The sequence below is a fragment of the Poecilia formosa genome, unplaced genomic scaffold, assembly GCF_000485575.1.
Source record: "Poecilia formosa unplaced genomic scaffold, Poecilia_formosa-5.1.2 Scaffold53, whole genome shotgun sequence".
Classification (NCBI taxonomy): domain Eukaryota; kingdom Metazoa; phylum Chordata; class Actinopteri; order Cyprinodontiformes; family Poeciliidae; genus Poecilia; species Poecilia formosa.
In genome coordinates, this window is record NW_006799992.1 from 2,698,434 (window position 1) to 2,711,685 (window position 13,252).

The 13,252-nt window shown below is 39.6% G+C and overlaps 1 protein-coding gene across 1 annotated transcript in view; it reads right to left on the reverse strand.

Annotated features, from left to right (window-relative positions):
* nbas (NBAS subunit of NRZ tethering complex) overlaps window positions 1–13,252 on the reverse strand; it is a 185,490-nt gene that overhangs the window by 164,979 nt on the left and 7,259 nt on the right. Inside the window, exons 7-14 of the mRNA XM_007552995.2 lie at window positions 10,415–10,548; window positions 8,188–8,321; window positions 5,659–5,757; window positions 2,039–2,177; window positions 1,884–1,949; window positions 1,659–1,787; window positions 1,222–1,285; window positions 539–732 (exon numbers count right to left, since the gene is read on the reverse strand). Coding sequence (XP_007553057.1) covers window positions 539–732; window positions 1,222–1,285; window positions 1,659–1,787; window positions 1,884–1,949; window positions 2,039–2,177; window positions 5,659–5,757; window positions 8,188–8,321; window positions 10,415–10,548 — 959 coding nt within the window. The remainder of the gene's footprint in view (window positions 1–538; window positions 733–1,221; window positions 1,286–1,658; window positions 1,788–1,883; window positions 1,950–2,038; window positions 2,178–5,658; window positions 5,758–8,187; window positions 8,322–10,414; window positions 10,549–13,252) is intronic.

A 13,252-nucleotide genomic window follows, 5' to 3' on the forward strand; every position in this document is an offset into this window, starting at 1 on the left:
TGCTTACGTGAACACCCAGTTTCAGGCAAGACCTTTAGTTGCAGAGACTCCCATCTAAAACCTGCGAGTTCTTGAGACCCCCTCTAAAAACACCTGCCTGTTCAAAACACCAAATACACCGTAATGTGCATTAATACACAAACTGGAAGTGGTCCAAGCACTACTGCAGAAGCTACATTCTACCTTACTTCCACTGTTTGGGGGAACAGCTAATTAGCACCAAGGAACATAGATAAAGCGCTCCTGGATTGGCTGCTTGGCAAACGGTAGCCAATAACTGAATTTTTCATTCCTCCTGACTGCAAATGAGATATTTGCACCACAACACATTTTTATGAGATTTGCACTCTGTTTAATTTATATTTTACGCAACATCACAATTTGGGGTTATGTATTAACGAAGGTGAAGAACAGCTCAATACTCCACGAAGCATGTTTTAAAAAACTACAGGATATGAAAGCTGTGATCTACAGATAACGTTAATGGATGTTCGCTCTGGTTCAACAATCTGCACACATCCCTCAATGTGACATTTACCTCCAGGCTTAGGAAGCCCCCGTCATGCGCAGCAGTGACTCTGGGTGAAGGCTCGAACCATTCGCAGGATTTCCCCAGAAGGTTGCGTAACGTCCTGACGGATGATACGGTGACCGACCCAGAGCAACGAGCCAGAATCAACACGTTGTCACTCCACCAACTCACATCCACCAGTGGGTAGTACTGCTCCTTATCTGGGACAAGTGCAGTGACACATAAAGGTCAGTCAGAGCAGATTTTTTTTTTCTCTTCTCATCCTCACTTAACATGTTTGTGGGCTTTATAGCCTGATAATCCCCTTATCCAAAGAGAAACTTTTTAGTAACTTGTCTCCCTCCCTTCCAGACATATTTATATGTAGCGCCATGAGACATCACTTGTCATGAGGATATACGCCTAGATTACTGCTTACACAAAATGTGATAGCTGTCACCACTAGTGGCCTGAAACTGTCAAAATAAGATTATAGCCAAATACACAAACACCAAAATACACACACAAAATGGCCTGGTTACTGAAGGGAGAAAATATTTGCTGGCCCCACTATGCACCATGAGCTTTGTGTTTGTGAAAACTGTGTAATTTGATAGATCAACAGTGTCAAAGATCATTAAATTGTGTCCAAAATGTGCTGTCATGTCAGCAACAAAGCACTCTCTTTTTGCTGCTCCAGGCCAAAATACCTTTTATTTTCTTCCTCCTCTCCAGTGATGTCTTCCACTCCGGGTTGATCTCCTCAAATCCTGGCTGCAGGGCGGACCGGAAAGATGGAGGCACCAAAGCAGGGAGGGAAAAGAAGAAAGAGCGGAAAAGGGGATGGGGAAAGAAATTAATCTGCTAACCCTGTTTACACTTGCAGCACACATGAGCTCCACCGGCGGCGGGGCTGAACGTAGACGCTGAATAAATCAGCAAAACATTTGGCGAATTTAAGTTCCTCACATTATGTGGGATGGAAGCAAACACAAACACTCAAAATCCTTCTCCCCACACCGAAAAACCATGTCCTAAAGAAGATTACATTAATGCTGTCAGTGAAGAACTTAACATACAAAATATCCTCACAAATACGACTGTAGTGCAAATTCAGAACACAAATATGAGCAGCTTAGGGTTGTACCTGTTGGTCCTGGCTCCATGTGGCCCTCTGTTTCAGGGAGGGGACGTCCCAGACAGACAAACGCCCAGAGAAGTGGATGACAGCCAGGAGTGTCCCGTCAGGGCTCAGGCTCATGCGGAAGACACCATCCTGAAGAATGAGAATGCCAACACATTCTTCTTATTAAGAATAGATCGGCTTTTTATTTTTACAATGAGGTATTCAGGCTGAACAGGGCTGCTGTACCTTTTCATCTCCCTGCCTTGAAAAGAATCTTAGGTTGGGGATCCTGAAGAAACCTCTCCTCTGATTCTACAAACACAAACACACGGGGTGAAAATGTCTCATCTACAACGCGACTAAATTGTTTGCAAGTAAACGAGGTGTTGCAGACATCTCACCGAACCAATATCGTCCTCGTAACTGGTGACCTGCTTGTAGTGAGGCGAGCCAGAGAGCGCCCTCCAGGCAGTGATGCCGCTGCAGGAGGCCTTGGATGCACCATTATCCCCTGATTCACAGCCTCCTACCAGCAGCAATCTACACAAACACACACCGTCTTCATGACTGTGCCTCTAACCTTGTCATCCTTTAATTCCAACTAAGGCCAGAGAGAATTCCCACTACTGATCTGTCATTTAGGTGCCTGGCAGATTAAGTGTTATTTATCAGAGGAAAGGTCTGGTTGGAATGACTTAAGCTCAGTAAAGACACAAATAAGACCTCATTGATTAGTGGTTCCCTTCATTTACAGTGGGATTGGCTGTGAAATCAGGCTTTCCAACTCAAGACTGCCCCCTGGTGTACAAAATATAGATATTAAATATGAGCAAAATACAGTTATTTTGCCATTTAATACCTAAAGTGTGTCGATGTCACTGGTTCTTCTAAATACACTTAATCTGTGTGCAGAAATTGCTTGAAATCAATTAATCAGTTTATTTAGAGATAAATTTTCTTGCAGAGCAAAAGCAACACATTACACAAGACTAAAACGACAAACTAAAACATCAAATACAAAAGAAATTGAACAAGTTAAATGATGTGAAACATGGAAAAAAAAATATGGACACTACAGAAACGGCAGTCATTAGTATGAAGGGTTGAGGAACTATTGCATTAATGATGATGAGAAAACAAGTTTATTGAGACTGGAGGTGGACATAAAAAGTGGCTGTGCCTCATGGGCCAGCACACATCGGCCTGCCCTCTAATTGACCTCTTGCACTGCGGACAATAAGATGTACTGCAATTAATTATTAATATAGTACATTTATATGCATACAAATTGTATTTTCTCTCTTTTCAAAAATGTTCAACTATTTTTATTTATTGCATCTCACAATTATGTTTTACTTTTTATATTTTTAATTTAATCCTGTTGTTTTTGCTTCTTAATATTTTTTATTACACTTTTATTTCAAAACTAGCAAAACAGAACAGAAAACAAATGAGCCTCTCTTTCCCCAACAGATACAAATAGATGGGTTTTTTTATGTATCAATGGCAACTTCAAAATTTATTAGTAATTTTTCCCCTGAAAGAAAAACAGATCAAGCAATAAAAAATAAAACCAAAGATCTACATTAAATTAGAAATATATACCACTATTTATTAAAATAATGTCAAAACAAACAAGGTATAAGGAAAAGGTTGTTGTTTTTTTTGGTGGGGGTGGGATTCGATATGAAGTCAAATTTAAAAGTACAATCAAACTAAAAGATATAAGTTGAACTAAGGTCAAATTAGCAACAAACGATTTTAATTACTAAATGCCAGTCTTAAGTCAAACCAAAAATACATGTCTTAGGTTTCCTTTTGAAAACATCATTTAAAAAATTACTCCACTGCCCTCAGATTATCAGGGCAGTGATTGCTCCCTTGTTGCAGAACAACAAAGGAGCAATACAGGAAGAAGTGGATTGATGCCACCATTACCATTCCTAATGCACAACTGCACATGAGTCCTAACAAACGTAAATTATTTTAATAATCATCCAGAGATTTGGAATTATTTTCTAAAATCCAATTCCTTAACCTTTCTTTTATCCTGGTTTGCTTTCTCTTCTTCCTCATGTTGACCCAGTTTTTTCACATAGGGATCATTAAAGTTTCATCTCATCTATCAGTTGGCAAACATTTGACAGTAGCTGCCAAAATCCATTATGCTTTCATGCCAGGTTTCACCGGCCAAAGTAAATTTGCTTTGTGCGGCCCATGGGCCCTGGGGAAAACCGTAAGGTCACAAATATGAGCCTGATATAATTAACCACAACCTCTGAATGGGCAGAGGAGAATTTCAAGCCAATGCAGAGAGAATTCCTGCAGGTATTTTATTAAAGACATGGGCTCATTCATTCTTAAATGAGTACCTTGACCTCATTCAGCTTAATGTCTTCTGCTTGAACAGGAGACCTTGATGAAAACCAATGTACTTGCAACTTGCACCATAATCTATTGAGGGTTTTTTTTTTCTGCTACATGTGATGCATCTCAGGTCCACTGCTTTCTCCTACACAGAGACAGAATAAGTCTCCTCATCATCTCACTATGGATGATGCTGCCACCACCATGTTTAACACTAATGATGGTGTGTTCAGGCCGATGTGCCGAGTTAGTTTTAAAACGCACGTCTGATTTTTCATTATTTTTCATTTTGGTCGCATCTAACCAGAGCACTTTCTACTAAAGTATTTTGATGAATTTCCTAGATGTCCTTTGATAATCTTGAAGCAAGATTTTTTGGGCGTCCTTTTCTTGCCACTCTTCCTTAAATACCAGATTTGCTAAAGGCAAAAATAGTAGATGTCGTATCATTAGAAGGCCCAGCACAGGCTATATCTTCTACACTGCCATGAGACTTGACATTTCCCCAAAAAAAAAAAAAAAGCACAGGCCCAAACTCAAGTAGAAAAGGTCAGCAAAGAGGAATATCAGGGCTGACCAAGCCTCCATCCAGGATTTGTACAGCTCTAGAAAACAGAAGCAAACATCTCTGCAGGTCCTGCATATCCTGGACACAAATGGCTGCATATTGCTATCAGCAATAGCTAGCCACCATAGAGAAATACTTACCCCATGCTGCATCTCTGATCAAAACAATGAACGCATTACGGGCTGATCAGTTAGCTATGCTGCTGTGTACATTTGTACAAGCACAACCTGCCTTCCTTTTTTCTTCTTCACAGTTGCTGTACATTCAGAAGTATACACATACTGGTTCTTTCAATACTGTATGTTTGTAAGCTGTGAGAGTGCGAAACCAAAGTCAAATTTGTAGTTAGTTCACAGAATATTGGCCAATAAAGCCGATTCTGGTTCTCACATGATGCATGGATGTCTGTGGCGGGAACCTGATAAAATGTGGGAAACTGAAGGGGCTTGACCGCAAACCACTTCAAAGAGAAAACATAATTTAAAGAGCAGCAGGTTTGGGTTAAGCCATGACACTAGAGATGGTTTAGGTCCACGAGTACGTTCATTTTATATTATACCGAAACATAATTGTCTCCATTCTGCAAAGATTTTAAAGTAAAACAAAGATTTATGTAATGAAATCTGCTATGCAATTAAATCTAATTTAGTTCTACCAAAGTAATGAAGATAAGACGTATTTAGTAGCAAATTGACTATGCCCGTAGATCTGAAATGATGAAACAGCTGGAAATCGCTCAGAAACTTTCAGCTTTGGATATTTAAGTGTTTTGTGGCAACATATCTCAGGATGAGAACAGATTCAAAGGATTTGTAAGGATGTCTGAATATAAATGTAGGAAAAAACACTCCTGATCAAACACGGCACTAATAGAAGAAGTCTCAGACGGTGAAGTCCTCAGGAGAAAATGCATTCTCCAACAGTGTCAAGGGAAGGCCATAGATATTAATTAGGCTGCCACTGATGGATTAAAAGCTTAATGCTGGAAAATATGCCCATATTTCAAAAAGCTCCACATATCACTTATATTCAACCGGCTCTCTGAGCTCATGCAGGGTTTGAATGCGTGTCATTTCTTTAACGTACCGGTGACCGGGGAGGTAAACGGCCGAGGTGATGCCACGAGAGTGGTGTGGGGAGAAGCTGAAGGTGTGGTTCTCCTGGAAGTTTTGATTGGTTCCAATGCTGAAACAGAGCAAAAACGTTCACATGACATGAAACATAATTAAACTCAAGCGCATAAAAATGAACAAACAAATGAAGTGCTTATGTGGAAGCTTGTGGTGTTGAAAAGCAGTTTTGGGCAGTTTTGGATATAACAACAACGCAATTTCTCACTGAGTTGCAATTAAAATGAGGCGTAGTAATTTATATAATCTAATTAGGAACGGCAATTTAAACGAGAGTGGTACATGTGTGGTAGTTTGTGTCAGGATATCTCTGGGGAAATTGTTCTTTGCTGTTTAAATGTAAAGAGAAAAAGAACGATAAAAATGAACACTGAAATGCTGGCCAAAGAGCAAGACAATGAGAGAGATGCTTACCTACAATTCTAAAAAAAAAAAAAATCTAATGAGTCATTTAGCAACAACATCGTAATACAGCCACACAAAGAAGAAGAGTGGATGTGAGCTTTCTGCTAAAAGCTTAAAAACACTTTTAGAGGAAATCTGGTAAAATATCTCCAATGTCTTAATGATCTACTTGCACATACACGCCGGTACCTCAAAGAGCGTTTCTCTGACTGTTATAGGAGAATAAATCAGCGTTTCCCTCACAGGCGGCATCGATACCGACAGAATTGAGGAGAAGGTGTTGGAGGGCTGGACATTGTCTGATCAGGATTCAGCGCACATTGCTGAGCATTACCGTGTGTTTTGGAGTGTCACAGCTCTAAGGCTTTGTGTGACAACAGCTGTGAAACAGGGAAATGGAAAATCTCTAAGGAGATGGGGGTGGGGGGGAAGAGAGGGCTAATGCTAAATCGAACTTGGAAGAAACAGGGTTCCAACACATTTAACATTTCTAAATAACATATTTTTACAACTATATAGATTTTGCAGCCTACAGCTGTGACATTATGGGCACTTGAGTAAAAAACATTTACTTTGTTGATTTAATTATCTGCTTTTGACTTTACGAAAAATAAAAATTACAAAACCGTCGTGCTAAACCTGGCTTTACAAATCAGCAGTGTAACAGAAGTCTAGTTCATTGTTTTTTGAGGGTGTACCTACCAAACTTTGATCAATTAAGAGAATACTGACAAATCTGGATTGGACTACCTTAGATCAAATAAAAGTTATTTAAAACTGTAGTCTTCGACAGCCAGTCTCATATAACTTTTAGATGCAGTTCTGCTTCACCAGAAAATCAAATAATGAAGTCGTCAGCAGGTCTCTGTAGAAGTTGGCCGCACATGATGAGGTAATTCAGAAATTTGATTCAGCTGTATTGAACAAGGGTTGCATCTAGAAGTTGCATGACACCAACCTCCAAGGATGGGAGTTTAAGATATCCACTTAAAAATGTGTCAGTATTATCTTTATTTCACAAAAAAAAAACCTGGAATTTAAATGCTGTGTTATGCATCTAGATCAAGCCCAGCTCAACGAACGGGTCCAGTGTAGAACCAAGAAGTAAAAGTATCTCAGGGTCAAAAAATGCTGTCAAATTAAGGATGCCAGAGGCCTTTCAGAAACTTCACAAAAATGTATTTTTTTTTATACTCAAAATGTGGAATATATATATATATAAAAAAAAAATTAAACTCCATACTTGCCAAGTTATGCAGTTATGACTAGGCTCTACTACACAGGATAAGCTACTCATTTTTAAAAGCAAACCATGAAATGCATCAGTAATTTTCCCTTAAATAAAACAGAGGCAGCTTCTCTTTATTTTACTTTTGCTAACAGAACCTGTTAACTGAATTAATTAATTAACTGCGGTTTACCGTTTGCTGTGAAACGACCCCATCAGACCCGTAACATGAGTTTAGCTTGTTCACGAGAATTCGCCGTTAGCATTCCATGAAACGTGAGGTCGCTGTGTGAACTGTAAAGTGTGCCACTGTTGAAGGTGGTAAGGTGGAAATGTAGTCGCACCTACTAACAGATTATCGAGCTTGTAAGCTTAATAAACAGTGTCATGGTCAATATGAGTAAGTTGTCACACTCTCTTATTCAAGCCTGCAGTGACTCATTGAGGGAGGAAGGAGGGATGGCAAAGACAGATGCAGAAATGAACATGTCCTTTGCATATTATCAGGTATAATAAACACCCACTAATGCAGATTTCTGAGGATAGTAAAGATTCCTTGGCTGCTTAGAGCTTTTATTCCCAAGTGAACTGCTTTATATTATGGATTAATTAACATAAAAGCAACAGAAACAAATTTTAAATATCACTATAAGAATATATTTAAGAATCCTTAAATGTTAAAAGCACACAAGATTTAAAAAAGAACCATAACAATAGTTAGAAATTGAGATAAGAATAGTTAATAAGATATACCAAACATGCAGCATCGTCACAATAAATGTCTGCTTTTATATTAGAAGACAATAACGCAATTGAGGGGTGGCGGATTAATGAAGCATTTGTGCCTCTCACCTTACAAGGTAGCTCTTGAGTCCACCACTGTATGTGATCACAAGAAGCTCTGCTGACCACTGAGCACTTGCTGTGTACTCCAAGAAGATCAGTCCTGCGACTGCACAGCTGAAATCTCCAGGAAAACTCACCACCTGGATCAGAAAACAGTAAGTCGGAGAGGTGGCGTTAAAAATAAGTGGTGCAACTTCTATTCAATTAAAAAAATAAAAAAATAAAAAAGGGAGTAAAAACAATTATCACTTTGCCACCCACCAAGTGTTTTTAACTAAACAGATGTGACATGCAAGGAATGAGCATAAAGTAGACAGTCTAAAGATGAAGAAAGTAATGATGAGACAGGCGAGCCAGGCAAACAGAAGATAAGCGGCAAAGTTAAAGTGACAGAAAGCCAGGGAGATGAGGGGGAAGGAGAACAGACGTGCACATGATTTTTTTTTTTTTTTCCTGCACATGCACACTTTCTGTCAAATTGACTTTTTTATCATCACCCCCCCACCCAGAAATAGCAGCAAGTCAGTGGTATGTGCACTTAACAGTGACAAACAGGAGGAAGAGCGAAGCCGAGCTGAGGGGAGCTGATGTAAGTGTGCGAGCGCACTCACTGTCGGCACACAACAAAGCAGCAGTGCACTAAAGGAGCGAGGATCAGAGACTTTCAAAGGTAAGTGTGGCTGGGGAGAAGGACGAGAGTCTGCACTCGCCGTCTGCCAGCGCCATCAGAGCAGTGGAGGGAATGATGGACAGAAATGCAGGAATAATAATATATTGCACACAGAGGACATTAAATGAGGCAGGGATGGAAGATGGACTTGATGGGAGCATGGGGGAGAGCCACTGACACAGACATGCACGGATGAGAGAAATGTGACAGCAGAGAACATGAGGAGACGACTCGGAGAGTAAGCTGTGAAAAATTTAAAGGTGGGAGCTGATGAAGATGGGATTAAAAGGAGGAGTTGAACAGTAAGAGCAGAGACGGAGGAGAAGAGGAAGAAGGAGCAACAGACAATGAACTAAAAAGCCCCCATGACAGACTAAAGGAGTGCAGAGGGTGTCTGACAAGCAAACATGTACTTCAAGACGTGACAGGCAGCTCAAAGTGTTTCACAGAGCAGGAGTCGAAGTCTCGCCTGACTTGTCTCAGGAGGATTATGGATGTCTGAATCCTCATAACCATCTTACTGTACTCTTACAAGCAGAGCTGCACTGATTGTAGTTTAGGACAATTCTGATACACGATTTTTCAAAAGTGTTCACGTTCCGGATTCTGAATTTAGCCAGTTTCTCTGAAAGAACCATTTCACCATATGTTTTTTTTTTCTCCATTATCTCTGATTGAATTTGCAAAAATAACTGTTGAGTAATAATATGCTGGTTTGTGTTTTTCTTTGAGGACTTAAGAACTTTTTCTATTCAATAACATATCACATGTACAGATATTAGACGTTAATGAGGAATCGGTAAACATTTTAACATTTTTGCATCAAACCATAATGTCAGGAAATGTCAGGTAAAATTTAAATCCCACCTTAAAACACCCTTCATTTTCCTAACATATCTGGACATTTAGTATATTTTTTTAGCATCGCTTTCAAGTAATATAGATAAACTTTACACCAAGAAAGACTCCTGCAAAATGTGGTAATGCATTATCCAAGACTCGTCCACATTTTTGCCCACCTAAACCAACCCGGCTAAAATTACACATAGGCGTGTCGCATCAGCTGAGCACACGATTACAGCTTCTGAGCATAAAGAAGTGAAAAGTTCATACATAAAAAACAAATTCAAAGAACTCACAGCTGAAAGTGAAAAGTGGTTGAAGCTTTTTTCAGTCTGATGATAAGGATTGATATGAGGTTATTAGAACCATTTCACATAAATTATTTCAACCAAAGCAGGACACATTGGCTATTAAGAGGGTGTCAATGTTTTACTCAGAAGACCTTTTTTAGAATAACTAAATATTTGTATTTAAGTGTTTAAATAATTTTTTCCAGAAACTAATAAAAAAAAAATACATTGCATTAATGTAGGTTCTTGACCTAAAATAATAAAAGTAAAAGTATATAAAAGTATGTTGCTTTTTGATGATTTTGTAGGCTGAAAATCAATGGAATTTTTTTAGTTTTTTTTTCAAAAGAAAAAAAAAGGAAAAATACAACACAGGGAGCATAAAAGTGATTGTCAGAAGATGTCAAACAGCTTGGATAAGCATGATTACCGGAGGGATGACAAAAAGTTCGCTGCCAATGAGGTCAAAAAGGCGAACGGTGCCTGTGCTGTCCGCATATGCCAACAGAGTGCAGTCGTAGCTCCACGCCACCTTTCGCCACTGAGGGTTGGGATCCTTTGGCACTGTGGGAAAAATGGTAAGAAATGAATAATTAATCCCAAAGTGATCAAATTTCAAGAATTAAAAGCTTTCAAATCAAGTCAGATGAGACAGCATTCTAGATTATATCTTCTATAATGTATGGTGCTAATGATTACAGATGGGTGATAAATGGGTGATAAATCAGTGCTTCTAAAATTCCAAGACCAATTTATCTATAATAAACAACAAAAATAACAGCTCAGCGATTGTGTTTTAAAAGGGGAAACACTTGTATGCTTTCAAGATTAAAGCAAGGAGAGAGAAAGTGAACGAGCTTGGGGATAGGAAAATAAAAAAAAAAAGGTGGGAGGAGAACAGGCATCATAAATTCAGCTTTTACTGAAGTATAGGCTACTGTTTTAGGAATGTGCTGGCTCAGCAGAGCTGCGAGGGCAACCATATCGCAATGATGAAGCACATCCGTGCCTGCTGGCATGTGCTCAAGGCTCCGCTGTCATCCTTCCTTTTGACAGAGGAACCAGGTGGGGCTGGCAGGCCCCAGGCACAGGACCTGTTTTGAATGCTTAATTGGGGGGGCGAGAGGGGAGGCGGGTTAAATAAAGTGAGACCTGCATAAACCAAGCTGGTCTTCTTTTATTGTGGCAACAGCGACGTGTCCAATCCGCGTCGTTCCGAAAAGGCAAGTTATGTTTTTCTGTGGTTGATATCCCATAACGGAGCTCCCGGCATCTATTGGACTGAAATTCTTGGCCGTGAAATGCTGCTGCAACCCCTGGTGGGCAATAGCGCTAACGAACGGGGGCGATGGATATTGTATGACTGGAATTTTAAATGAAGAACAAAAGAGAAGAAGTGGGAGGCGAGGCAGATAAAGAGAGGACAGGAGAAGCCGGGGATGAGACAATGAATGAGACACAAAGATTAAAAACACAACGACTGCTCACATTTTAGGGCCATCGGATAAGGAGCACATTAAGAGGCAGACAACTTATCAGACTGCAGATAGTGAGATTACAGGCAGGCTATAAAGCTCTGTCCTCCTCTTGTTCTTTTGCATCTTTATGTTTAAATCTCTCTTCTTTATTACATCCCTCACAAACTTGCCATCTTATCTACCATTATGAACTGTGGACAGCAACACAGTGGGCTCCATTTCCATATGCATGTTTTTTTTTGAGGGAGCAAGAAAATTAGATGCTACTGTGTCTTCAATTGCACCCCCCACCCCCCGACCCCTCCAAGCGAAAGTGGAGGCAGAAGAATTACACCCAATGACCCAATAGTAGCCTTCTATCTGAAGCCTTGCAGATGCATTTATCAGAGCTCAACACTTATGAATTATGCACAGAGGTTTTGAGACAACTCTACTGTAACAGAGGCAGACGGGAGAGGGGGGAAGCGTAGGGGTGTGTGGGGGGGGGGGGTGATACATAGGTGTGGATGCAATGAGCGGACACGAGAACATATGCGCGCTCACACACACGTTCATGCTCATCCATTAAGAGAAAACGCCATTAAAAGCAGGATCACAGTGAAATCCATTAGAACAAATCTCCGTGAAGTGAAATGAAGTATGAAAAAAAATGGAAAAGAGAGATGAAATGGAGAGGAAAGGAAAAAAGAAAAAAAAAGAGGGAGGGAGGGAAGGGTTTACACGCGCCCAGGGGCTACTGTTATCCACACTATGAACCATTAGGAACAACGGATCACAATGACGGCTCGCCAGAGCAGAACGGAGGACCGAGGGGAAGGGAGGGATGACAAAAATAAAGCTAAAGAAAATGACAGAATAAGAAAAGAAGTGGAGGTGCTGCTGGACCCACACAGCAGGTTTCACTCTGCATCTTTTACCTCTACCTGCTTTGCATAGGTGCTGTGAAAGAGTATTTAATAGAGGTTTTATGCAACACTTAAATGTTTCAGCTCCAACTAATTTTAATGAGGCAAAGGTAACCTCAATAAATTATTTATTAAGGGGGGGGGAGGGGGAACCTGCACGGACAAATTGACTAATCAGCTTCATCATCTTTGATTGTGTGGGTATATATACTTAGACATATGTAAACCCAGATAAAATTAATTAACCTGTTTATTTTTATTTTTGATTAGATTTATTGATGAGGGTCCATCTGAAAATATTGCAAGAGTTTATGGGGCAGAAGTTCATAAGTTTTTTACTTCTTCCTACTCCTTTTCGAGCACGTTAAGATTACTGTGGTACAAAAACAATGTGTATTTTGCCTTCCTCTTTCTTGTGCGTAATTTTATACTACCGCTATGTTCAAAATAAGTAAAATAAATAACTTTGTTACAAGTTTATAAATGTATTCTCTGTGGACTTTTTATGTAATAGAGCCTAAGAGCTGCTGTCATAAGGTTTCTTGTCTTGGCACATATGTGGTTTTGTTCTTATACAGGTCCAAAAGCAAAGAAATAGAGAATTGTGTGAAATGTCTACTTGTAAACATACACAAAACATATGAATCATTTATGAGGCTCTTCCAACAGATAATGCATATGGATTGGAAAGACAGACTGAAGAACTCTGTACATTAACACAAGTACAGAGTTCATTACTTTTCACAGTGATGTCATCATTTTACTTTTTGGAGTACTTCACAATCTGTTACCATATGAGGATGTGAGATCAATGGTTGATACACTGTCTATCAGCTGCCCCGAGTGGCAAAATAATTATTAGCTGAATTATTCAGAAAATAAGGC